Source organism: Panthera tigris, chromosome D3 (assembly GCF_018350195.1).
Source record: "Panthera tigris isolate Pti1 chromosome D3, P.tigris_Pti1_mat1.1, whole genome shotgun sequence".
Taxonomy (NCBI): domain Eukaryota; kingdom Metazoa; phylum Chordata; class Mammalia; order Carnivora; family Felidae; genus Panthera; species Panthera tigris.
The window spans coordinates 9,333,516-9,358,109 of NC_056671.1; the positions used below are offsets into that span (position 1 = coordinate 9,333,516).

The 24,594-nt window shown below is 45.0% G+C and overlaps 2 protein-coding genes across 3 annotated transcripts in view; one reads left to right on the forward strand and one right to left on the reverse strand.

Moving 5' to 3' along the window:
- ACAD10 (acyl-CoA dehydrogenase family member 10) overlaps positions 1–17,920 on the forward strand; it is a 42,289-nt gene extending 24,369 nt beyond the window's left edge. Inside the window, exons 9-13 of the mRNA XM_042961684.1 lie at positions 926–1,107; positions 7,487–7,637; positions 8,710–8,861; positions 10,680–10,853; positions 17,169–17,920. Of these exons, the coding sequence (XP_042817618.1) occupies positions 926–1,107; positions 7,487–7,637; positions 8,710–8,861; positions 10,680–10,853; positions 17,169–17,353 (844 nt within the window). The 3' untranslated portion in view covers positions 17,354–17,920. The remainder of the gene's footprint in view (positions 1–925; positions 1,108–7,486; positions 7,638–8,709; positions 8,862–10,679; positions 10,854–17,168) is intronic.
- The window catches only part of LOC102949574 (BRCA1 associated protein), a 105,942-nt gene that overhangs the window by 53,607 nt on the left and 27,741 nt on the right, over positions 1–24,594 (reverse strand). The window lies entirely within an intron of this gene.

The window sequence follows — 24,594 nt, forward strand, 5'->3', positions numbered from 1 at the left end:
TGTAAGTTATCCTGAAAGATGAAGAAATACTTGCTTTTGTGAGAATTGGATCCACCTAGCTTCATGTTTGTTTTTGTTAATCTTTTATTGTGGTCCTTCTAAGTTGTTTTTAAACTGCTTTGCAATAACCTTTTTGAATTTTTTTTTGTCCCACCTATTTAATTATGAACATTTTGAAACATAGAAAAGTTGAAAGAAAAAGTAGCATAAAGAGTTCTCATCTAGATTAAAATGTTGCTAACATTTTGCCATATTTGCCTTCTGTGTGAATATATGTATGTTTACATACGTGTATAGGTGTATGATATAAATAATTTTATATAATAATAATTACACACTCTAATAATTTTATAATTTTATACATTTTATAAATATATTTTCTTTTTCTATATATATTTTTAGCTGAATCTTTTGAAGTAAGTTGCATACCCCTCCTAAAAATAAAGACATTTTCTTTCATAATCAAAGCAGCATTATTACACTTAAGATAATTAATAATTTAATAATAAATTTAAGTTCTAGCCCATGGTCAAATCAGGATAAACAGTTTTAATGGTAGAATTTTCAAAACAAGTTTTTAGAACAGTCAACTGATTTCTAGTAATGTCTAGCCTCCTCTCAATATGCTTTTCTACATTATCACTCTTAAACTCCATTCCATAGCTTCCCCAAGTGGACCTAATGGAAGAGAGGTATGCGGGCAAGGAAGTATAGACAGGGCTGTGTGTGTGGACTGGTTTGGGGATGGGGTGCTTCTAACCTGTGCTCGTGTACAAAGGTGAAAGGAAACATCCAGTACCCTGGGCCTGAACTCCTTCCTCAGTTCTTGGAATGAACACACAGGACAGTTAGAGCAATACCATGACTAACAGCCTGCCATGTTATGAGCTGGGCCACTGAAACATCCTGTCTGTGTCCCTCCCAGGGTCATCGGTACTCCTTTCTATCTGATGGAGTACTGCCCAGGCCTCATCTACAGAGACCCCTCTCTGCCAGGCTTGGAGCCCACCCAGAGGCGGGCCATTTACACTGCCATGAACAGAGTCTTGTGCAAAATTCACAGCGTGGACCTCAAGGCTACGGGCCTAGAAGACTACACGAAACACGGTGAGCACAAGGCCATTTGTCTTTCATGCTGATAGTTTCCTCATGGTGCCCCTGGTTTTAGGATTTGCGTGATGTCAGGTTGTTCACGCACCTAGTGTTTGCTAAGTGTGATGTGGGCTTCATAGCCTCCTGCTGGGAAATCCAGTTACATTTTAATGGAGGTGTCACTTACCTAGAATACGACATCCTATCCTTGGGTACATCCCTTCATGGACTACAGAATCTCTCTTCTCTGCAATTTTATCTTGCTAGACCATTTTAATCTTTTTTCTGATACCAGCCAGGAGTATTTAAGATACTTTTTTCTGTTTTTTACTCTTTCCCCTAAATATTCTTTTCAACAAGGATAGACTTTTAAAATGCCATTATGCCAAGGTATTTTGTTTGCAGAGTTTGTTTCTGCTTGTTTTTTGTTTTTTTTTTTTTAATGTTTATTTTTGAGAGAGAGAAAGAGAGCAAGCACGAGGGAGGGTCAGAGAGAGAGGGAGACAGAGGATCCGGAGCGGGTTCCCCACTGACAGCAGAGAGTGGGGCTTGAACTCAAGAACTGTGAGATCATGACCTGAGCTGAGGTCTGACGCTTAACCCACTGAGCCACCGAAGTGCCCTCTGCTTGTTTTTTAATGTCTGAGCGTACCAGTTGCTCCTCATCCTCATTGTTATTGTCTGTTTTTGCTTTGCTTTCCCTTTTTTTTTTTTTTTGTTTTTGTTTTTGAAGTCAGGTGTATTGAAGTGTAGCATTTTATGAATTTGACAGGCACACACAATTTTAAAACCACTGTCACAAATGTCTTCATGCTTTTGCATGCACAAACTTCAGCACAAGCCAAAGAATTTCACTCTTTCTGACCTGGAAAGTACAAGAGTATCATTTGACTCTTGACCAGCATGTATTCTTGGCTGTAGTCAAAAAGAATCTCTCAGCGAAGCTGTATTTTCTTCTTTCTCTGCTTTTAGCCTAAATGTGCCTCTTTTCTATAGGACCACATCCAAGGCTATAGTATGTGTCCAGTGTATATCAACTTCCTACCGTTTCTGCCGAAGTACCTAAAGTTCCACCTCTCCACGGGCACCTGATCTGAGTCCCTACTCAGATCACTCTGAGACACTTAGCTACAACAGAGCAGGCCTGCTGACCTCCTAGCCCATACTGAGGGAGTCCTCCATCCCTTCCAAGTACAGCGGGCTCCGTATCATCCCCTGTGGGTTCCCCTCCACCTTGGTAGTCTCATTTGGAAATAAAAATGTGTTGTTTATCTGAAATTCAAATTTAAGTGGGTATTTTGTTTTAACGCTTATTTATTTATTTTGAGAGAGCACACGCCTGCATGAGTGGGGGAGCGGCAGAGGGAGTGAGAGAGAGAGAGATTGAGAATCTCAAGCAGGCTCCATGCTGTCGGTGCAGAGTCCCTGAAAGTGGGCTCAATCCCATGAGAGCCATGAGATCATGACCTGAGCTGAAATCAAGAGTTGGCCGCTTAACCAACTGAGCCACCCAGGCACCCTGGGTATCCTGTATTTTATCTGGCAGCCCTACTCGCCAGTAAAAGGGCAAGTGGGCAAAGACAACCCATGTTGCCCATATTGATCAAGATTGTTTCAAGATGGAAGGAGCATTGGAGGAGAAGTTGGATGCTAATTTACCAGCGACCTTGAGCAAGTCACATTACCTCCTCATAGTTTTCTCAATAGTAAAGGTTTGGTGTGAAAAAAAAAAAAAAGGCCTGTGCTGCCTCCCTCACAGGGCTGATCTGAAAAGCAAATGAGGTGGCAGCTGTCAGTGCTTTGAATGAAGATAAAGCCTTAGGCAAATGAAGTAGTGGGCAGTGTAACATCCAGTCCTAGAGCGACAACAGCTTATGGAAGCCTCTCCCATGTGCTGTCTGAATGGATCCTGTGCCTTTTATTTTATTTTATTTTTAAATGTTTTTGAGAGAGTGCAGGCAGGGGAGGGGCAGAGAGAGGGGGACAGAGGATCCATCCGCTCAACCAACTGAGCCACCCAGGTGCCCCCTGTGCCTTTAAAGTAGACTATTTTGGGGCGCCTGGGTGGCTTGGTCGGTTAAGCGTCCGACTTCGGCTCAGGTCATGATCTCACGGTCCGTGAGTTCAAGCCCCGCGTCGGGCCCTGTGCTGACAGCTCAGAGCCTGGAGCCTGTTTCAGATTCTTTGTCTCCCTCTCTTTCTGACCCTCCCCCGTTCATGCTCTGTCTCTCTCTGTCTCAAAAATAAACGTTAAAAAAAAAAGACTATTTTGACATTTTTTCCACTGACTTCTTAGCATCAAGAGACAAAGCAGAAATCTGATGTGATTTCATGTGATCTAAGGGCCAGCATCCCAGGCCACTGGCTATGTTTTGAGTCTGAAAGCATAAAGCACTTTCGTCATGCTTCAGGTTCACTGATCCAGCTACAGGCGCACTAGATTTTTCTTTTCAAAAAAACCCTGCAATTTCTCTGGTTATGTCAGGAATCCAGCTGCTTGGCAGGGCATTGGCTATAAATAGATAGTACCATTTGTGTAAAGAGCGGTCTATTTGAATTAATTTACATATTCAAATACATTTAAATATTTGCTGGCACAAGTGAATATCTCCAAAAGAATACCTAAGAAGCTGGTCACGTGGGTTGCCTTGGGGGAGGAAAAGAGCTGAATGGCTGGGCGGAGGGGTGGGAAAAAGATTACTGTTTGCCCTTTTGTCCAAGCAATGTGAATGTGTTATCTATTCAAAAGAACACATTTAAATTTGTAAAAACACAAAAGAAAGACTGAGAGAGCACACAAACAGGATTTCTAATCGAGAGGGACTTTTGACAAAGATCCTTCAGGTGCAGTCCAATTACCACAAAGAACCTTTTCACCACCCAGGACCTGCAGGGAGCACATAATCCTCCTTCCTTATCCCAGGGGGGCAGTCTGCTTCAGGAAGGATGTTTCAGCGCTTTGGCAGGCCTGAGAGAGACCAGCGGCCAGCAGAGCCAGAGACACAGGGGCAGCTGCGTCTGCTTCTTGTGAAAATGGAACGTGTGCAGCCCTGGGCTGGTGTGTGTGAGGGGCGGGAGGTTCCAAATCCACATCGGAGGTTTTCCTGAAGGGCTCCTTTCACAAAGGCTCAGCTCCTGTGAGTTTTGTATTTGACTTCTTAGCCTGATAATTTTCAAGCTTACAGAAACGTGAAATAGTACAATGAATAACTACACATGCCCGCTACTAATTTTAACAATGCTGAACTTTTGCCATATTCACTTTTCTCTTTCCTTCTCCCTCTTCTTCTGTTTGTCTCTCTCCCTATATATTTAACAAAGTTGTAGAGACCCTAACACTTAACTCCTAAATACTTTATGCATTTCCTTAAAAATAAGGGCATTCTCCGATACCATTATCACATCCAAGAAAATTAAAAATTTCCCCAGAATATCTAAAACCCAATCCATATTCAGATAGACTTCATCAGTTATCCCCTTATATCTTTTATAAATGAGTCCCCCTCCCCCATATCAGGATCTGATCAAGGAATCTAGAACAGTCCCCCCACCCCCCACCTGTTTTTTTTAATGAATTTTTTGACACCAAGTCAGGGAGCGCTTGGGTGGCTCAGTTGGTTAAGCATCCAACTCTTAATTTTGGCTCAGGTCACGATCCCATAGTTGTGAGATCAAGCCTGGAGCTTGCTTAAGATATTCTCTCTCTCTCTCTCTCTCTCTCTCTCTCTCTCTCTGTCTCTCAAGGAAAAAAAAAAAAAAAAGACCAAGTCAGTTGTCTTATATATTTGTCTTGATTGTTTCCTTATGGTTTACTTTACTCTATTTCCTATAATTCTGAAAACTAGAAGTTAGTTCTAAAGGCTTGATTTGTTTTGGATTAAATTCCTGTGGATTTTGATCTCCACCTCTCATGACCCAACTAGATTTTCCAAAGGGCTCATGTCTGGATGCCCCAACTGTGAGTGGACTGCACAGAAGGAGCTTGACGTCTCTATCCTTATCTTCAAACCCTTCAGCCTCTGGGGACCATTGCTCTTTCAGATGAAGGATGAGGGCTTGGCTTAGATCCAGGGACCTGACACATTTATTAATTTTTAGTTATATTAATAGTGACAATTAATAATGATCAATTGACAATAACCGGGACAATAATGCCACCATTCATGGAGCAGCCTTCTGTGCAGCTAAGTATCTGGCATGTTCTGTATGGATTTCTGTTAGCCTTCACAACAGTCTTGTGGAATTTAGGTGTCAATATACTCCTATAGAAGAAGCAAGTGAGGCTCAGAGAAGTTAAATCAATTGAAGACCTTGACTGTGAGCTGAGTTGACTCCAGAACTCCTTCCAGTGTCCTGGTCCCAGATATAACTTGCAAGTTCCTCAACTTTGGTATCTCTTGGGTTTCTTAGCAAACAACTGAATAATGATAGCAAATAGTCATGTAGTAGTATTACATGCCAGGAACATTTCCAGGGGCCTTTACACATTTTATCCTCCCAACAACTCTCTGAGGAACATCTCACTGAGGAGGGAAAACTGAGGCACAGAGAGGTTAAGTCACCTGTCTGAGATCAGAAAGATAGAGAATGGCAGAGCTGGGAAACATACCGAGGCAGCCCAGCCCCAGACTCCATGCTCTTAGCCAACCACTGTTGTTTAGCCAACAAGGGATTTTTTAAAGGCTGTTAGGAAGCTTGTTGGATGTCTGAGAGGGCCAGGGATCAGGCTTGCAGGCCATGTGGCTGGAAACAGTACCCAGATCACACTGAAATCCAGCCACGATGGCAGGAGCATCACATGAGAAACTCCTAGGTCATCAGAAGGTGTACCACATGGCACAAAAACAGACACTCAGATCAATGGAACAGAATAGAGAACCCAGAAATGGACCCACAAACGTATGGCCAACTAATCTCTGACAAGGCAGGAAAGAATATCCAATGGAAAAAAGACAGTCTCTTCAGCAAGTGGTGCTGGGAAAACTGGACAGCAGAAGAATGAACCTGGACCACTTTCTTACACCATACACAAAAACAAACTCACAATGGATGAAAGACTTCAATGTAAGACAGGAAGCCATCAAAATCCTCGAGGAGAAAGCAGGCAAAAATCTCTTTAACCTCAGCTGCAGCAACTTCTTACTCAACACGTCTCCAGAGGCAACGGAAACAAAAACAAAAATGAACTATTGGGACTTCATCAAAATAAAAAGCTTCTGCACAGCGAAGGAAACAATCAGCAAAACTAAAAGGCAACTAATGGAATGGGAGGAGATATATCAGATAAGGGGTTAGGATCTAAAATCTATAGAGAACTTATCAAACTCAACACCGAAAAAACAAGTAAACCAGTGAAGAAATGGGCAAAAGACATGAATGGACACTTCTCCAAAGAAGACATCCAGATGACCAACCGACACATGAAAAAATGCTCAACATCACTCATCATCAGGGAAATACACATCAAAACCACACTGAGATACCACCTCACACCTGTCAGAATGGCTGACATTAACAACTCAGGCAATGACAGATGTTGGCAAGGATGTGGAGAAAAAGGTTCTCTTTTGCACTGCTGGTGGGAATACAAACTGGTGCAGCCACTCCAGAAAATAATATGCAGGTTCCTCAAAAAGTTAAAAATAGAACTACCCTATGACCCAGCAATTGCACTACTAGGTATTTATCCAAGGAATACAGGTGGGCTGTTTCGAAGGGACACATGCACCCCAATGTTTATAGCAGTTCTATTGACAATAGCCAAAGTATGGAAAGAGCCCAAATGTCCATTGATAGACAAATGGATAAAGAAGATGTGCTGTGTGTGTGTATATATATATATATATATATATATATATATTTGATGCAGTATTACTCGGCAATCAAAAAGAATGAAATCTTGCCATTTGCAACTGTGTGGATGGAACTGGACGGTATTATGCTAAGTGAAATTAGCCAGTCAGAGAAAGACAAATATCATATGACTTCACTCATTGGAGGACTTTAAGAGACAAAACAGACGAACACAAGGGAAGGGAAGCAAACATAATATAAAAACAGGGAAGGAGACAAAACATAAGAGACTCTTAAACATAGAGAACAGAGGGGGAGGAGGGGTTGCTGGAGGGGTTGTGAGAGGGGGGATGGGCTAACTGGGTAAGGGGCTTAAGGGATCTACTCCTGAAATCATTGTTGCACCATATGCTCACTAACTTGGATGTAAATTATTAAAAAAAAAAAAAAAAGTAAAGATAAAATAATAAAAGAAAATAAAATTAAAAAAAAGAAGATGATACCACAGAGCATTAACAAGACTTTCACTGTTTTGGTTACCTTCTGGAACTTTTGGAGGATGTTAGAGTGGCATGCCATGTTCTCATTCTCTTTCCCTCAGGGGACTATATTCCACATCAGGTGCAAACCTGGATTAAGCACTATCGAGCCTCAGAAACCAGCACCATCCCGGCGATGGAGAGGCTCATCCAATGGCTGCCGCACCATCTTCCCAGGCAACAGAAGACCACACTGGTGCATGGGGACTTCAGGTAGGCATGGCTGTGAGGAGGAGTGACTACCTAGACGTGGAAAATGATGGGCAGGGCCCTTGAAGCGGAAATCAAACAGCTAGTCTGAACCCAATTTATAGTTGAGAATTACTTCTTCACAGAGGATCTCCTTGTGCGTGCCCTTTTAAGGCATGGTTTCTCCACCTTGGCCTCTTGACATTTGGGGCCAGAAAATTCGTTATGATGGGGGGCTGTCCTGTGCAACAGTGGGAGTTATTACAGCCCTAGGTTTGAAAGTGCAAGTGTGTGCTCCAGTTATTACGACTGCATAAAAGACTCCTCCAAAACCGCATGGCTGTAAACAGTGATGGCAGTTATTTTGCTCACGAAATCTGCTGTCTGGGGACAGGATAGCTGGTTTCAACTGGGGAGGCTGTCAGGCTGGGGGCTGGACTCTCCTGAAGGCTCACCCACATGCCTGGCACTGGGGCAGAGAAGACTGAGCTGGGCTCCCTGGGCCTCTCTTTGGTCTCCCACGTGGTCCCTCCAGCATAGCAGCTTCTGGGCAGCTGGACTCCTTACCTAAGTGGCTCAGGGCTGCAAACGTGTGTGTTCCAAGAGAGAGGGCTGACTGGGAGCTGGTCACCTTTTCTGAGCTGGTCTCTAGAGTCTCTTAGCATCACTTCCACCTGCATTATATTTGTCAGAAGCCAGTTGCCTCAAGCAGCAAAGAATTAGACTCTTCCTTTTGTGTAAGAAGTGTCAAAGAATGTACAGACCAGTTTTAAATCCATCAGAGGGAAGGAGGAAGGACGAGAACCCAGAGAGGTCACTCTGTGGAGAGGGCTCCTGGACCACAGCTCTTATGGCCCTTGGGAGAGGAATATAGCGTCCCTCACCTATCTGCCTCCTTCTCGTCTCCTGCTGATGTCTTCATTGGCTGAGCCCACCTGAGCCATAGGGCAAGGGAGCCAGTGGACGTGGGCACTGAGGGGCTCATAGGGTGGGGAGTGCATTTGCAGGGGCAAATGGAAGACACCCAGCACAGGACACACCCCTAGCACTCAGTTTCCTTAGAGCTGTCTTTCCGTTCCTTTTGTGGCTTATTCAGGCTGGACAACCTGCTGTTCCATCCAGAAAAGGCCGAGGTGCTTGCCGTCCTTGACTGGGAACTCTCTACCTTAGGCGACCCCCTTGTGGACGTAGCCTCCAGCTGCCTGGCTCACTACTTGCCATCCAGTTTTCCCGGGTCCCTGCTGCGAGGTAGGAACAGCTGAGGGAGAAGAGGGAACAGGGCAGCTCCATTCTCAAAGCACCTGAGGCACAGAAGTAACCGTGATCGGTTGGTGCATGAAATTGAGGTCCTCGTGGTTTGGCTGGAAAATGCATTCCTGCCAGTGGAGGGAAATATGTGTAGGTGTATTTTTTTTTTTTTAATTTTTTTTTTTAACGTTTATTTATTTTTGAGACAGAGAGAGACAGAGCATGAACGGGGGAGGGGCAGAGAGAGAGAGAGACACAGAACCGGAAGCAGGCTCCAGGCTCTGGGCCATCAGCCCAGAGCCCGACGCGGGGCTCGAACTCACGGACGGTGAGATCGTGACCTGAGCTGAAGTCGGACGCTTAACCGACTGAGCCACCCAGGCGCCCCAGTGTAGGTGTATTTTAAGTGAGAAGGATGTGTGCATAGGCCCCTCCTATGTTTTTACTCAACTAATTTCTATCTAATTTTCTAAATAAAAAATACAAACTTATTTTAAAATGTTAGAGCCAACACAATAGCCAAAGTATGGAAAGAGCCCAAATGTCCATCGATGGAGGAATGGATAAAGAAGATGTGGTATATACAATGGAGTATTACTCGGCAATCAAAAAGAATGAAATCTTGCATTTGCAACTATGTGGATAGAACTGGAGGCTATGATGCTAAGTGAAATTAGTCAGAGAAAGACAAAAATCCTATGACTTCACTCATATGAGGACTTTAAGAGACAAAACAGATGCACATAAGGGAAGGGAAACAAAAATCATATAAAAACAGGGAGGGGGACAAAACAGAAGAGACTCTTAAATATAGAGAACAAACTGAGGGTTACTGGAGGGGCTGTGGGAGGGGGGATGGGCTAAATGGGGAAGGGGCACTAAGGAATCTACTCCTGAAATCATTGTTGCACTATATACTAACTAATTGGGATGTCAATTTAAAAAAATAAAAAATTAAAATAAAATGTTAGAGCCAACAAATAACAAAAGGAAAAGTTAAAATCATGAATAGTCCCAGAGAGGGCCAACATTTTCATCTTTTGGTGTGTGTACATACATTTGTTTAAATGAAAATGTGATTATATGATTTTATGGCCTGTTTTTTTTTTTTCACTTAATTACATGTTTTAATGCCATTAAGTATTTCTTCTACAGCATCATTTTTAATGATGAAATAGGATATTTTTGAATAGAATTAATTTAATCAAGACATTTGACAAATGTCTTAAGACAAATATCTCAGTATCTCATTTGGATATTTAATTTTGTTTTCAATTCTTCTTTTATACTACCTCCCCCCAACCCTCACAAAAAAAGGCAGTGAACATCTTTGTAGGAGTCTCTTTGCCTATATTATAAGGTATACTCCGAACAAAGTCCCAGGAACAAAATATATTACCTGCTTCTAAGCCATGAAAATGTTACCAATGAAGGAAATCAGTACACATTTCTGATTTGTTGTAATTATTTTTTTCAAACTTTGGCAGGATCTTTCTTTCAATACCATTTTTTGTCAAATGGCAGATGGAAAATCCTACGCATCCATCCTGAACTGTGGCCCAGGTGGGAGTGGAGGCCCCTCATTCCCTCCACCACTGCCAATTTAGTCTGAAACTTTTAAGGGCCAATTTGTGAATAGCTTCGTGCCAGGATCCCAGCCATGTGGGGGCGGAAGAACTGTTGAAATAAGGAGCTGACCCTGTGAATTCGTTGTAACACTCATTTCCAAGGCGGGAAGTGATTTTCATAATTCAGATACCTGTGGCCACAAGGGAGTGTGTGGTCACTGCCCAGACATGGCTCTGTCTGTCGCCTCAGGTTTCAGTGACTGTGACTTCACTCAGCTGGGAATCCCTACTGCAGAGGAGTATTTCAGGATGTACTGTCTTCACTCGGGGATCCCTCCTACTGAGAACTGGAACTTCTACATGGCCTTCTCCTTTTTCCGCATGGCCGCGATCCTGCAGGGAGTGTACAAGCGCTCGCTCACAGGTAACGGGTGGCTCAGGACAGCCTGCCTGAGGGTCTGAGCCCCAACCACTCAGCTTCTCCCCCTAGAAACCCTCCTGTGACCAATTTGGCCAGAATTCTACAATATTCAGTTAACTCAACCATCTGTCATTAATAGCATATATATATATATATATATATATATATATATATATATGTATTCTTAAATTTTTTTTAACGTTTATTTATTTTTGAGAGAGAGAGACCGAGTGCAAGCAGGGGAGGGGCAGAGAGAGAGAGAGGGAGACAGAATCCGAAGCAGGCTGCAGGCTCTGAGCTGTCAGCACAGAGCTGGACACGGCACTCGAGCTCACGGACCACAATATCATGACCAGAGCTGAAGTTGAATGCTTAACCGACCGAGCCACCCAGGCGCCCCTATATGTATTCTTTAAAATATTTAAACTTAAAAAAAATTTTTTAATGTTTATTTTGAGAGAGAGAGTGTGCACATGTGCAGGCGCGAGGGGCAGAGGGGGAGAGAGAGAAAGAGAGACAGAGAGACAGAGACAGAAAATCCCAAGCAGGCTCCACACTGCCAGCACACAGCCCAATGTGGGGCTCCGACTCACGAACCGTGAGGCCATGACCTGAGCCAAAATCAAGAATCGGACGTTTAACCAACTGAGCCACACCCAGGCGCCCCAAACTTTAAAAAATTATTAACATAACATACAATTTTTTAAGTAAAAACTTACATGATAAGAATGCAGTCGTAAAGAATACAAAATTATTTTCCTTTTTTCTCAGTACCATTTCTTAAACATAAACGCCACCCTTAAAAGTTTCATGGGTCCCCCAATTTGTTCTGTGTATCTATCTTCTCTCTTTCTCCAAGTTTCATAAAAATGTGATCATCCTACATGTATTTTTAGTACCTTCATTTTTAATTTTTTATGCTTAAGAATTCCTATGAAATATTTATATGTGTGTATATGTAGGATATGTGTGTATATATAGAATATATACATACATATAATTATTATAGATATATACTTTACAACAACATAAAGTACATTCCTTGCTTTTATTTTCACTTATTTTAATTTTCACAATATTTCATAGAGACCTTCCCATATGAATATGTACAGATATACATCATTGTTTTTGATTTCTATAGTATGTCCCATTGTATGGATGTAGTGTAATTTATTTAACCCATTCTCTCATCAATATATCTTTGGATTATTTGCACATTTTAGCAAACACAGATAGTGGTTGGTGAACACCCTCTTCTGCACATGCGTGAATAAACCCAAAGGATAAATTCCCAGAATTAGAATTGCTAAGTTAAAGTATGTGCATTTTAATTTTTTGTACATGTTGCCAAATCCCAGTAAGAGGATTGCTGAAGGAAGAAAAAAGATTATGTGTCTTCTTTGATGGTGCTTTTACATACATGGGAAAATGCTTTACTGAACTAGCTTGGAGTTCTAGATTATATCTTGTGTGTCTGAGCTTCTGGGAAGAAAAGTTCATTGTTGCTACTCAGAACTGACGGTTGAATTGAATGTGTATATAAATGTACCATCTATCTATCTATCTATCTATCTATCTATCTATGTAAACACTCTAGTATTAATTTTAGATCTTGCGGGATAGTAAATGAAATCATCTATATCCTAAATTATTTAAGTTGATGGAAAAGCAGGTTATAGTTTGTTTCCTATGTAGAAAGGAACAGCAGAAAGCAGACAGAACCCGCCAAAAAGTCCTAGAAATAGTGACTAACCCAGTAGCATTCTGTACTCCCAGTTTTCGCCATTTCATCATCTCTAAATTCCATTCCCACCGGAAGGAGCCAGGACCGTGTTCAGGTCTAGGGCAGGCAATCTACAGATGAACCTGGAACACCTTGTCATATAGTAGGCTGTTGAAGACTACTCGGGTCATATCTAAAGGACTCAGGAACCAGCTCTCATGGGCTCCTAGTTGCTAATGACAGGACACTTTGAGCACCAGTAAGGATGAACTGAAATGGATGGGGAACACATCAAGTATGTTTAAATCCATGAGTAAAGAGTGACACTAAACCAGAGTCAAAGTCTCACTCACAAATTATGTGTCAGGCTAACAAAATAACTGAGGGAAAGTTTCTCTCTAGGGAAGTATCTCAGACAGAATGACAGAATTAGCGTATCACCAGTTTTCCACCCCTCTACATTAATGGGTCCAGAAAATAAGTATCCATGGTGCTAATGTCAGCAAGAGAGAAACAGCCAGACATTACATACCTCTTGATGCTTCCCCAAAAGTCAGACCTGGATCTGACCGAGCCGTAGTGCTAACTCCCAGCTTACAGGAAGCAGAGGGTCAGAGGAGCACATTCAACATCAGCACTGAGGCACAGCCACTCACAACATCCAGATTTGGGGACACTTCAGTTTCTTCAACAAATGAATGTCAGGGGGGAAAAGAAAAGATGCAAAGGGAACCTATAGATTGAAAGGGACTTAAAAGACACATCAGCCAGTTACAGTGTTTGGATCTTATTTAGATCCCTATTTGAAAAAACAAATTATAAAAAAAATTTACGCGATAGTCAGTGAAATTTGAATTCTGACTGGATAGTTAGTGATATTGGAGTCATAGTTAACTTACTTTATTTTTATTTTTATTTTTTTATTTGAGAGAAGAGAACACACATGAGTGGGGGGAGAGGAGCAGAGGTGGAGAGAGAATCTTTTTTTTAAGTGTGTTTTTTTTTTTTCACGTTTATTTATTATTAAGAGACAGAGAGACAGAGCATGAGCAGGGGAGGGGCAGAGAGAGGGGGAGACACAGAATCCGAAGCAGGGTCCAGGCTCTGAGCTGTCAGCACAGAGCCCAACACGGGGCTCTAACTCACAAACTGTGAGATCATGACCCGAGCCAAAGTCGGTTGCCTAACCACTTTGCCTAACCACACCCAGGCGCCCCAAGTGTGTTTATTTTTGAGAGAGAGTGTACACGTGTGCACATGCGTGTGGGGGAGGAGTGAGGGAGAGAGAGAGAGAGAGAGAGAGAGAGACAATCCCAAGCAGACTCCACACTCAGCAAGAGCTTGATACAGGGCTCGATCCCATGACCCTGGGATCATGACCTGAGCTCAAATCAAGACCGGCTGAGCGTCCCAGTTAACTGTTTTTTAAGAGTGATGATGCTACTGTGTGCTTTTAAGTGCTATTAGACATAAATGAAATATTTACAGATGGCATGATCTAATGCTTGGGATTTACTTCAGAAAAATCTAAGGCAGTGAGGATGGGGACGACAGAGAATGAAACAAGATTGGCCATACTTTGATGATTGTTTAAGCTGAGTGGTAGACACTTCCAGATTCCTTAAACCCTTCACTCTATTTTTATATATCTTTGAAAGTTTCCAAAATTAAGACAAAAGTCAAGTAGAGAGAAACCCAGCAGTGGGTTTGCTAGTACAACGGGAACATCTTAGCTTCCAGGTCATCGACATCCTAAGCTTGGCGGCCACCTGTCGTCCTCAGCCAGGTTCCCGTATTCTAATGAGAAAGGCAGTTGGAGTAGGGGAATTGATCGTTCATTCACAAGGATCCGAACCTCTGCCAAGCCAGGTACTAGGAACTAGCAGTACAAAGTCGTGAGCGAAACAATGTTCAGAGAAAAGTCGGCACCCAGATGACTTCTAGTTTCACCCGCCCTGATCTGACGATAGAGGTCTCAATAAGCAGGAATTCTCGAAAACCGTATTTTTGCTTCCTCCAGAGGGCATTAGTTCTAACCAACCATTTCCCAGTTTTTGTTAGGGCTTCGCAATGAAAGCTAACCAGAAATATTTAATCAAGCAGAAGGGCTGTTGGGTCCATCAGGTGACGAACAGGCCTGACTGCCTGTAGACATTTTCTAGATGACGACTGTGTTCTCACTGGATCCTGTTCCAGTGCCTGGGGATAAGCTGAGTGGACTCTAAATGATCTCTTCTGGAGTCTCGACACCTGTAAACCCCATTGGTATTGCCGCCAATGGGCCTAACAGGAAGCCATTTGACAGTTTCCAAGGTCCTGTGTGCCACTGGCTTGGCTTCACGCTTCCCTCGGCTCGGAGGTAAAACGCTCCAGCACACAGGAATACACATGTGCTGTCCTTACACGACTGCGTTCCTCCGATCCTGTTGGCGCTCCTTCCCCTCCCACCCGGGAAGCCAGCCAGACACACAGAGGAAGTGACGTAATTTTCTCACATAAAACCGGGAATCCGTTTTTTGAAGAATAGTGTAATAATGTTACACGAGGGGAAGAAGAAACCCGGCTCTACGAATGCAAATATTATTTCTGTCTAAAAGCATTTTCCTGTTTGAAGAAGGGAGGAACTTGGTATTGCCCTGGAAGGTGGGGTTTGGAGAAGGAGCATTTGTTTCAAAGGCATTCTTGGTGGTGTTAGCTCATCACTGGGTGGGGAAGGGGAGAACCATGCCCAGAGCCGGGGGCAGGGGCCACTGATTTATAGTCGGCATGTGGGTGCTGACATTTAGGTTTCCGGTAGACGGCTGCTGAAATTCTAGAACGGAAGAAGTGCTTGTGACCACAGCTTAGGAGGCTGCAGTCTCCTCTGCTGAGATGACATGTGGGAAACTACACAGAAGTAATGATAGCTTTAAGTCAGCCCGGGCTCTTATCGGCGACTTTCCAAGAGACAGAGCAGCACTCTGAGAGGGAGATCGACTTAAGGAGAGGAAAATGAAGAGAGCGCTTCATATTCTCTGCTAGGAAAAGGAGGTCATTATGAAGGGCAGTGAGTTCAAGGGGGGGGTCTTGCTTGCACGTGGCATGTGCAGTCAGTAACAACGGGCTGGGGAGATGCAGCCCCTCATGAGAGAGTACGCATCTGCCCTCACTGCCCTCACAGTGACTCAGGGAAGGGGGCTGTCTGGTTCCCGACTGCCCCCCCTCCCCGCCCCCCCCAGGGCCTGGGTCCATGACCACCCCCGGAAGGTGCTGAGTAAAGACTTGTCTGGCGGCCTGCCTTCTCTGCTATGTAGCACATGGATTTGGCTCCTGATCTGTAAGAACAGCATAATATCTTTAACACCAAAGCTTTGTGAAAATGGCTCCTTGGGGAAATTGGCTGTGGCAGGGACCAGAAGAAAAATAGGCCTCTGCAAAGATCCATTTATCGATACAAAGAGAATGAGGAAAACACAGTCTTTTTAGAATACGGAAATGCTAAAAATAATCTAGGAGGGTTGGCTGTGAAGAAGCTCACTATAAGGAGACAATATGAACGCTTCATGCAGGATCTCGGATGCAGTTCACTGAATGCAAGAAGCCACAGTGAAAAGACTGCAAACCCTATGATGTGTATATTTACGTGACATTCCGGAAAAAACCAACTAGGGAAACAGATTTAAAAGGGGGTGGGGCGCCTGGGTGGCTCAGTCGGTTAAGCGTCTGTCTCTTGATTTTGGCTCAGGTCATGATCCCAGGGTCATGAGATCGAGCCCCTTGTCAGGCTCTGCACTGCACGTGGAGCCTACTTAAGATTCTCTCTCCTTTCTCTGCCTCTCTCTCTCTCTCTCTCTCTCTCTCTCTCTCTCTAAAAGAAACAGAGATCACTGTTGCCGGGGGCTGGGGCAAAGGGTTGTGTACAAAGGGACACCATGGAAATTTGGGGATGATGGACATATTTTGTATCTTGATGGCAGTGCTGGTTACCTGACTAAACTCACAGAACTATACACTTTTATAAAGAGGGCGTATATACACCATACTTCAATTAAAAAAAATTTTTACTTTTTAAAAGTCTTGATGCATGTATTAAAAAAAAAAAAAAAGCAGTGAGAGCATAAGTGGAGTGAGTTCTACAGGGCTGACACCGGCATTCATCTGCACAGAGTGGTGTCCAGAGATCTGTCGTTAACTTGGTCCCTGGGGACGGTTGTTACTGGTTTTGCAGCAAGAGCAGTCAGTCTAAGATAATGCAGGGCTTTCGATAGCCCCGTGGCGACAGCACAAGTGACTGGGGGTGTCCCTGGCTTCATTTAGTGCCTTGACGGAAAGAAGAGGTAAAGAGCAGGGAGCAGTCCAGATGAGCCTGACTCCTGGCTCCAAGCCCACTGCTGTCAGCTTGTCTACGCTCCCTAAGACCCAGATTCTTTCTGTAAAGTGGGGATTAAAAGCATCATAATGCTTCGGGAATTCGATGAGCTATAATAATCCATGCAGAGCGCTTAGCACTGTGTTTGGTATATGGCCAAGTGCTCAGCAAATGGTAGTGGCTGCTGACAGCATTCTTATTAAGGGTTGCTTGGGAGTAATCACTGTTTTTCTTTGCTTCTGCTTAGGGCAAGCAAGCTTTGTGGACACCGAACAAAGTGGAAAACTGCCTGAATTTATGTCTAACCTGGCATGGGATTTTGCCATCAAAGAAGGGTTCCGGGTTTTCAAAGAGATGCCAGCCACGAAACCATCAACGAGGTCCTATCACACTCAGGCTGGTCACAGTCCCTGCCGAGCACCTCAGGCGTGAGCAGTTATATCCCCTTTACAGAATCTTCCCCGGCTCATGCCTCAAAGGGAACTCTGGTTCTCTCTCCAGAGGGCCTTTCCCCACCAGTCAGGGAGCTGTATCAGTGACTAAAGCCATGACATGTGTACCCCGCTGAGTCAGAGCTTATGGAGTCACCAAGCCTCAGCAGAGGGATGGACCGCTTCCCTGCTGATTGAATATCTCAATGGAAAGCAGCGTATTGAGAGTTGGTAAGATGTCATTAACATGGTGGAACCCCAGCTCATTGACCAGACACGTCTGTTCCCCTCCTAAGCAGTGAAGAGACAAGAGGGCTGTAATGAATTATCTTTGTTTTTCATCATCATCAGGAAAAGCTAGCTCTAGATTACTCGGTTTCCACTTCATTGCTTTCTCTGTGTGACCGTGTCATGGCCAGATACCTCAGCCCAGGCACAGGAACACCAGGTCTGTGTGTGGTTCATGCCCCCAAGACAGGCGGGCTTATTTTGTGCATATGTGAATTATGTAAATTTGAAACACGGTGATATAAAATACATCAGTTAATAAAGCCTCTTATTTTTAAAAGGTTTAATTACTTATTTTCAGAGAGAGAGAGAGAGAGAGAGAGAGAGAGAGAAACCTTGCACATACAGGGGAGGGCAAAGAGAGGGAGAGAGAATCCCAAGAGTCTCCACGCTCTCAGTGCAGAGCCTGACGTGGGGCTCAATCCCATGAATTGTGAGATCATGACCTGAGCTGAAACCAAGAGTCAGATGCTCAACTGCCTGAGTCACCCAGGTGCCCCAATAAAGTCTCTTTAAAGAACCCATAATGTCAAAAGTAAAGGGCTAAAGTCAACTGTAAACTGTGTTTCAGCCATTGAACAGAGTGACACTACTTTAGCTGATAATGGAAATACCTGCTTGTTCTTTGTCAGGGTGAGTCTTGGCTTGTGTTAGTTTTTAAGTTATTTGAGATCTTCAGGAGCACACATTTTGCAGCCATCATCTTTTTTTCTTTTAATTTGTTTTTAACGTTTATTTTTGGAGAGAGAGACAGAGACAGAGTACATTTCCTTTTCCAATACTTCCGTGCCCTTGATGGAGAGAGAGAGACGGAGAGAGAGAGACAGAGACAGAGCATGAGCCGGGTAGGGACAGAGAGAGGGAGACACAGAGTCCGAAGTAGGTTCCAGGCTCTGAGATGTCAGCACAGAGCCCAAAAAGGGGCTCAACCATGAGATCATGACCTGAGCCGAAGTCGGACAATTAACCGACTGAGCCAGCCAGGCACCCCAACCATCATCTACTTTTTAAGAAAATGGCATTATCACTTTTTTTCTGGTTACAAACCTATTGCAAAACCACCACAGCTCAAACATGATGAGAGTAAGAAGAGTTCATAACATAGAAAGAGCTCTCTAAAATCCCCTGCCCTCTGAGATCATCGCTGTCAACAGCTCGGCGTATTAGGCTCCCAGCTGCTTTTCTCTATTACATACTAACATATCATTCCTATGTTGTAATGGGATTGTTGTATACATTTCAATCTCCCACTTGCTTATTTAATTTAATGACATGTCAGTGCCTGGAGATGGACCTTCTAGGGTTTCTGCAGTGTGGGTGTACGTAATTTGTCTACCCTCCCCCTGGCTGAGGGATCCCATTGGTGTCTCAGTAGGCTAGGTCACTGGATCACTTAAGCAGGGAAGGACATTAGCTAGCTGCTGACATGGATAAGGAGGCTGAAGACCCAGCTTTAGAAGCCAAGGGAAGGCAGGCTGCAGGGGTGTAGCCAAGGCTGTCATAAAAGCAGCCAGCTGGCTGGGAGATCTCAGGAAGCTTCCTCAGGACTCCGACTCAAAACTTTGAGATGGGAATTTTCAGCTGGCCGGGGAGCAGGGGAGTAGGTCTCATGGCCTCGCCTTTATTGCCTGGAAGCAGGGAGAAGGAGGGCATGTCTGGCCCCCTTCACTTTCTGCAGTAGGAGACTATACCTTGATCCCACTAAAATTTATGTAATGAAAGAGTCCTCCAGAATAAGAAGCGGGTTTGGATCCTTTGCAAGCAAGGTGCATTGAATGCTCTCACATACTTCTGTGTACATTTATTGTTTCTACAACAGGATAAATTCTTTGAAGTAAAAACACTGTCCAAGAATGAGACTATTTAGTGTTTTAATAAACATTGCCAAGGGTTTTTTTGCAGATTTAAAAATTTTTAAGTAATCTCTACATCCAACATGGGGCTCAAACTCACAACCCCGAGATCAAGAGTCCCACGCTCCACCGACTCAGCTCTCCAGGCGCCCCAAATATTGCCAACTTTTGATCACGAAGGTGCTTACTGCTCTAGGCTCCCGTCATTAACGTGTGAATTGCCTCTCCCCTCCATGGCTGGCCAGAACATTTCAGGCTCTCACATGTGATGTAAGCCCATCAAGGGCATGGAAGCATTGGAAAAGGAAATGCGCACACAGCAAACACCTCCAGACTCTAAAAGGAATGCTGAGGAAAAACCGAGATTAGGGATCATTTTACTTCCAGTTATACCTGAATGGGAACATCATGGAGATTTGTGGGCAAAGCAGTGAAACTGTAGCTCAAGGCTTTTATCCCAAGTGTGGTTACTCCCGTAAATGGGAAGACATACGTAGCCACTTACGGTGTATTTCACAAATCCTGTGAGGTAATAAGCATTGTTAACCTCGATTTACAAGTAAGGAAATGGATGTGTCCAGGAACACAGCTAGGAATAACAGCGCCTGGATTCATGTCCAGATCTGCTGGGCTCAAATTCTGTGGGTCCCCCACACACAAACACAGGGAGATGATTAGATCCATTTCCTTATTCTGCCTCTTCAGAACTCCTGTGTTTCTTCTCCTGCCCTCTCCTGCTTTATTTGTTCAATAAATCTGCCCTTTTTCTCCTTGGTAATTGAGCTAATCAGCTTAATACAAACAATGAGACAAGTGCAGGTACGGATCCTGGAAGTACGTCATTAGACCAGGCTCAGTATAAATGCAAAAGTCAGGCCAGCTGGTGTCCTCCCAGTGAGAAGAAGTGATGCTGATTATATTCACAATCGCTAACATTTAGTGCAGCCTGTCTGCTTCTGTGTCAGACACTTTGTATTCTACAGGTCATCTCAGATAATCTTTTTTTTTTTTCAAGTTTATTTATTTATTTAGAGCAGGGGCAGACAGAAGGGAGAGAGGGAATCACTGTCCGCGCAGAGCTCGATGCAGGGCTCGAACCCACGAACCATGAGATCGTGACCTGAGCCAAAATCGAGAGTCAGATGCTTAACTGAGCCACCCAGGTGCCCCTCATCTCATTTCATCTTTACAGCAACCCAGATGAGTGGGCGTTGTGGACACTGATTGGGTTTGGGCAGCCTAGTGTTCATTCTTCTTTCTCGGTACAGCACCCCAGTTTCATTTGGGGGCATTCCTTCCCCTCCTTTGGATACAGTGGCAGAACTGTCAGTCGGGTGCCAGCCCAGCCCTCCTTGGGCAAGAAGTGGGCACATGAGCCAAGCTAGGCCAGCCAGGCTCTCTGGAATTGGGAGAATGAACAGTATTTTCAAGAAAAAAACTTGGCACTCACTCATTCCATAGCAGTGGGGCCCCGGCAGGACTGCTGAGTATCCTGTCCTGTGTGACCCTCTAGGGTACCTGGATCCCTGTTTATTTCTGAGCTTCATTCTCTAACCTGAGCTCCTGGTAACCTTTACACTCGGTTCTTTTCTCCCCCCTGAGTTAGCCACAGTCAGTTTCTATTGCTACAACTCAATAGTCCTGACTGATAGGTGGGTAGTCATGTCCCATTTCACAGATGGAGAAACTGATCCCGTGGCTTGCCCAGCCAGGTGTGGCAGGGCTGACTCTGAACCAGGTAGTCTGACTGAAGGCCAGAGTTCCTGAACCCCAGGCTAGACTTCCTAGTTACTTGCCCGGGAGCTATGTTGAAAATTCTGGGGTTACTTGTCCAGGGAACAAAACTGCCCCTCAAAGGAAGCTGGTTCAGGGGCTGTCCCCACGCACCACATCACAGCAGCCACAGGTACTGGGCTTCTGTGTGTCTTCGGCCCCCACAGTTCCTTCTCTGTCGTCTTTCAACAAAGGAGGTCCATGGCGGGGCTTGTGGAAGAACTTCCATGAGGGTGTCAGAGGGCGACTTGACTCGGAGGGAGCCCTTGCTCACACTTCCAGGGTATTTGAAGTCTTGAATATGGACATGGGAGTCACCATTACGCCTTCTCTTCTTGTCAGATACTTAATTGTTCTGCTCCACATACACGGAGCTTCTGGTCAATATGGCCCCAGGAGCAAACCCACTGACCGATACTGTCACCAGAAGGGAAGGCTGGCTCCTATTTTGCTATGACCCAGCCCCTGGCACCTGCTTGGGGCACCGCCCCCTGGAGCTCTTCCTCATCAGACCAGATCCCTGTGGGGCCCCTCTGGGTGCAGGGAGCTGGGGTGGGGCTGGGTGGGAGGTTGAGAAGGGGGATAGGGAGGGGGCCCTGCCAGCTCTAGGCCGGCGTGCTCTCGGGGTGCCTCATTAGTTCTCTTCCAACCTAGAGGAGGGGGGTTTCCATGTCACAGATGGTCACAAGGGATGGATCTCGGGCATTTGGCCTGAAATTCATTTTTCAGTGACACTTCCATGGGTCTGTATTGATAAGTGCATCTCTGCCCTGCTGTTGCCTGGGAAACAGGATGCAAAGGAGATTCTGTCTCTTCGCTCCCAGCAGAGGCAGCAAACCCTTCCTCAGTGCCCCCCCCGCCCCCCCCCCCCCCCCCCCCCCCCGCCTGCTGTGAGATCAGGTGCTACATCACAGCAGCTAGTGATAATCCAGCCCTTCATCATGCAGGAACTTTGCAGGGCCCTCTTTAAATGCTGTATGCACCTCACCTCCCAGGAGGTACAAATTGCCATCCCTGTCTTACAGAGGGGAAAACTAAGACCAGGAAGTGACTTGAGTCACTTGCCTAAGGTACTAGCCCCCTGCTCGCATGTAAACCCAGAGTGAAGGGTTGGCCTGATTCAGAACCCTGTGCCCATTATGTTGATGGGATGGAGCCCGTGGGGACAGCAGGACATGATAAAGTAGCAGCTTTCAGCCTCTTGTGTCTAAATTATATTTTGAACTGTACATGGTTTAAAAAAAAATTTTTTTTTAATTGCTCTTATGATGTTGGATTCCTTCCTCACTGGGACAAAAACCAGTAGCTCTCACTTCTGGTCAGGAGCCTGCACGTACTCATCTGATTATGTGAAGTCTTAATGAGCTCTATCTGCTTGCTGGCATTGGCTCTCCTGGGCCAGGACTGCGTCTGCAAAGAGAGCCGAGGGCCCCGGGTGCCAGATGAGAGGGTCTGCCTCTCTCCTTTCCCTGGATCCCCGCTGCCAACTCGGTGTGTTTATGGGAAAAAAAGACCCGCGTGCCCCAAGCCACTGGCTTCATGCTCTTGGTTCCCACGATACCCCGGGGACAAAAATCATCCCGTCTCTGACACGGTCTGGGCTAGAGGACGCTCCAGGTTAGCACCCGGGAGCAGCTCGCCTCTGTGTGTGGGTCTGGCCTGGGGAAGCGGCTTTGGGCAGCCCGCGCTCTAGCTCAGGATGCAAAACCTCCAAGGGTATGACGACATTGGGAGGGTCACACGCTCCTGCATGTGATTTCCATACGTGAATATCAACTGCCAGGCAAATTTCAGACTGGTATTCATACTCTTTTTTCCCTTTTCTGAACTTAGAAGATAAGCAAGAATCTGAGGTGAGGAGGCCACACAGGATGGAGAAGTGCACTGCAAAGCTTGTCTTCTAGATCCCAGCGGACAGCTGACCTCCGGGCCTGGAGCGCCTCCCACAGAGCCTCTTTCTCTCCACTAACAGTATTCACATTTTTATTTTCAGTGTTTCCAGAGGATCACTACAGTGGTAGTCACACCCCACCAAGGATTTCAGTTCAAGGTAGAGTGATAACGTTTTAGAGAAGGAATGGCAAAATATGCATGTAACATTATAAATCTGTGATTTATTGTCCCTCTTTAATAGGCTCCTTCCTACCCTCCCTTCCCCTTCAACCATGTCCCAGTTAGAAGGCTGAGTAAAGGACAGGAATGTTGCCAGCAGGTGACCTGAACTGAGGCAAGGGATAAACACACCCAAGGGAAACAGGTAGACAGACTGCTCCGTGGGAATCGCCTGGGGGTTTCAGTGGCCACGGCGGGTGAAGTCCTGTTTGAGCAGAGGGGACATGCCTGAGGAGAATACTGGGCAGGCTGGGCTTCGAGATTACCCAGAGAGGACTGAATCCCAGCAGCATCCACTGATGCATGCGGCTAACTGGGTACTCAGGGAGGGTCCTGGCGCTCAGGAAAGCCCACACTGAGTGCTTTCGTGTGTGCCCGCTCTGACCCAGAGCTACCTGTCTGTTTTGCCATTGGACCTCAAATCCTCACTGTTTTCTGAGAGCACTTAGCAGGTGAAACAAGATGATGTTCTTGCCAAGAAGCTGCGACCCTGTCTTTGCTTTGCGTCTGTTACTTTTGAAGTTGGAAATTCAGAGCAGAATGGGTCTCACTCTGTCGAGGTGATCAGAAGGAAAAGGCCAGCCTCTATGGCAGCGGAGGGCAGGTTCCAAGGTCCAAAGGGTCATGGGCTGGTGAGGACCACTTCTGCTCCTAGCTTATCTTCAAAATTCAGACACCAGAGAGAACCCATATTGGTGGTTTTTGTCCCTGGGGTTCTAGTGTCTAGCCCTAAATCACCCTTCTTGCCCAGCGTGTCCACAGAAAACTTTATTCTTTGATCCCCTCCAAGGTTGGAAGCCCACACAAGAGAGAGCTGTTGCCGGGAATGGTAATTCAAATCAGAGGCAGCGATTTCACAAAAATGAAGCAAACCCTTGAGACCGAACAGACGTCTCACAGGAATCTCTGTACCAAGAAAAAAAGGCCGTCCAATGTGTTTGGACTACTGAGCAAACCTTCTATGATTCACACCTGTTTGAGTTGAAGCTGACTAGTTCTTTTTTCTTTCAAAAGAAAGTGCTCCTCACAACTCAACACCAAAAACCCACAAATAATCCAATTAAAAATGGACAGAAGACATGAACGGATATCTTTCCCAAGAAGACATCCAGGTGGCCAAGAGACACATTAAAAGATGCTCAACACCACGGGAAATGCAAATCCAAATCACAATGTGATACCACCTCGCACCTCTCAGAATGGCTAAAATCAACAA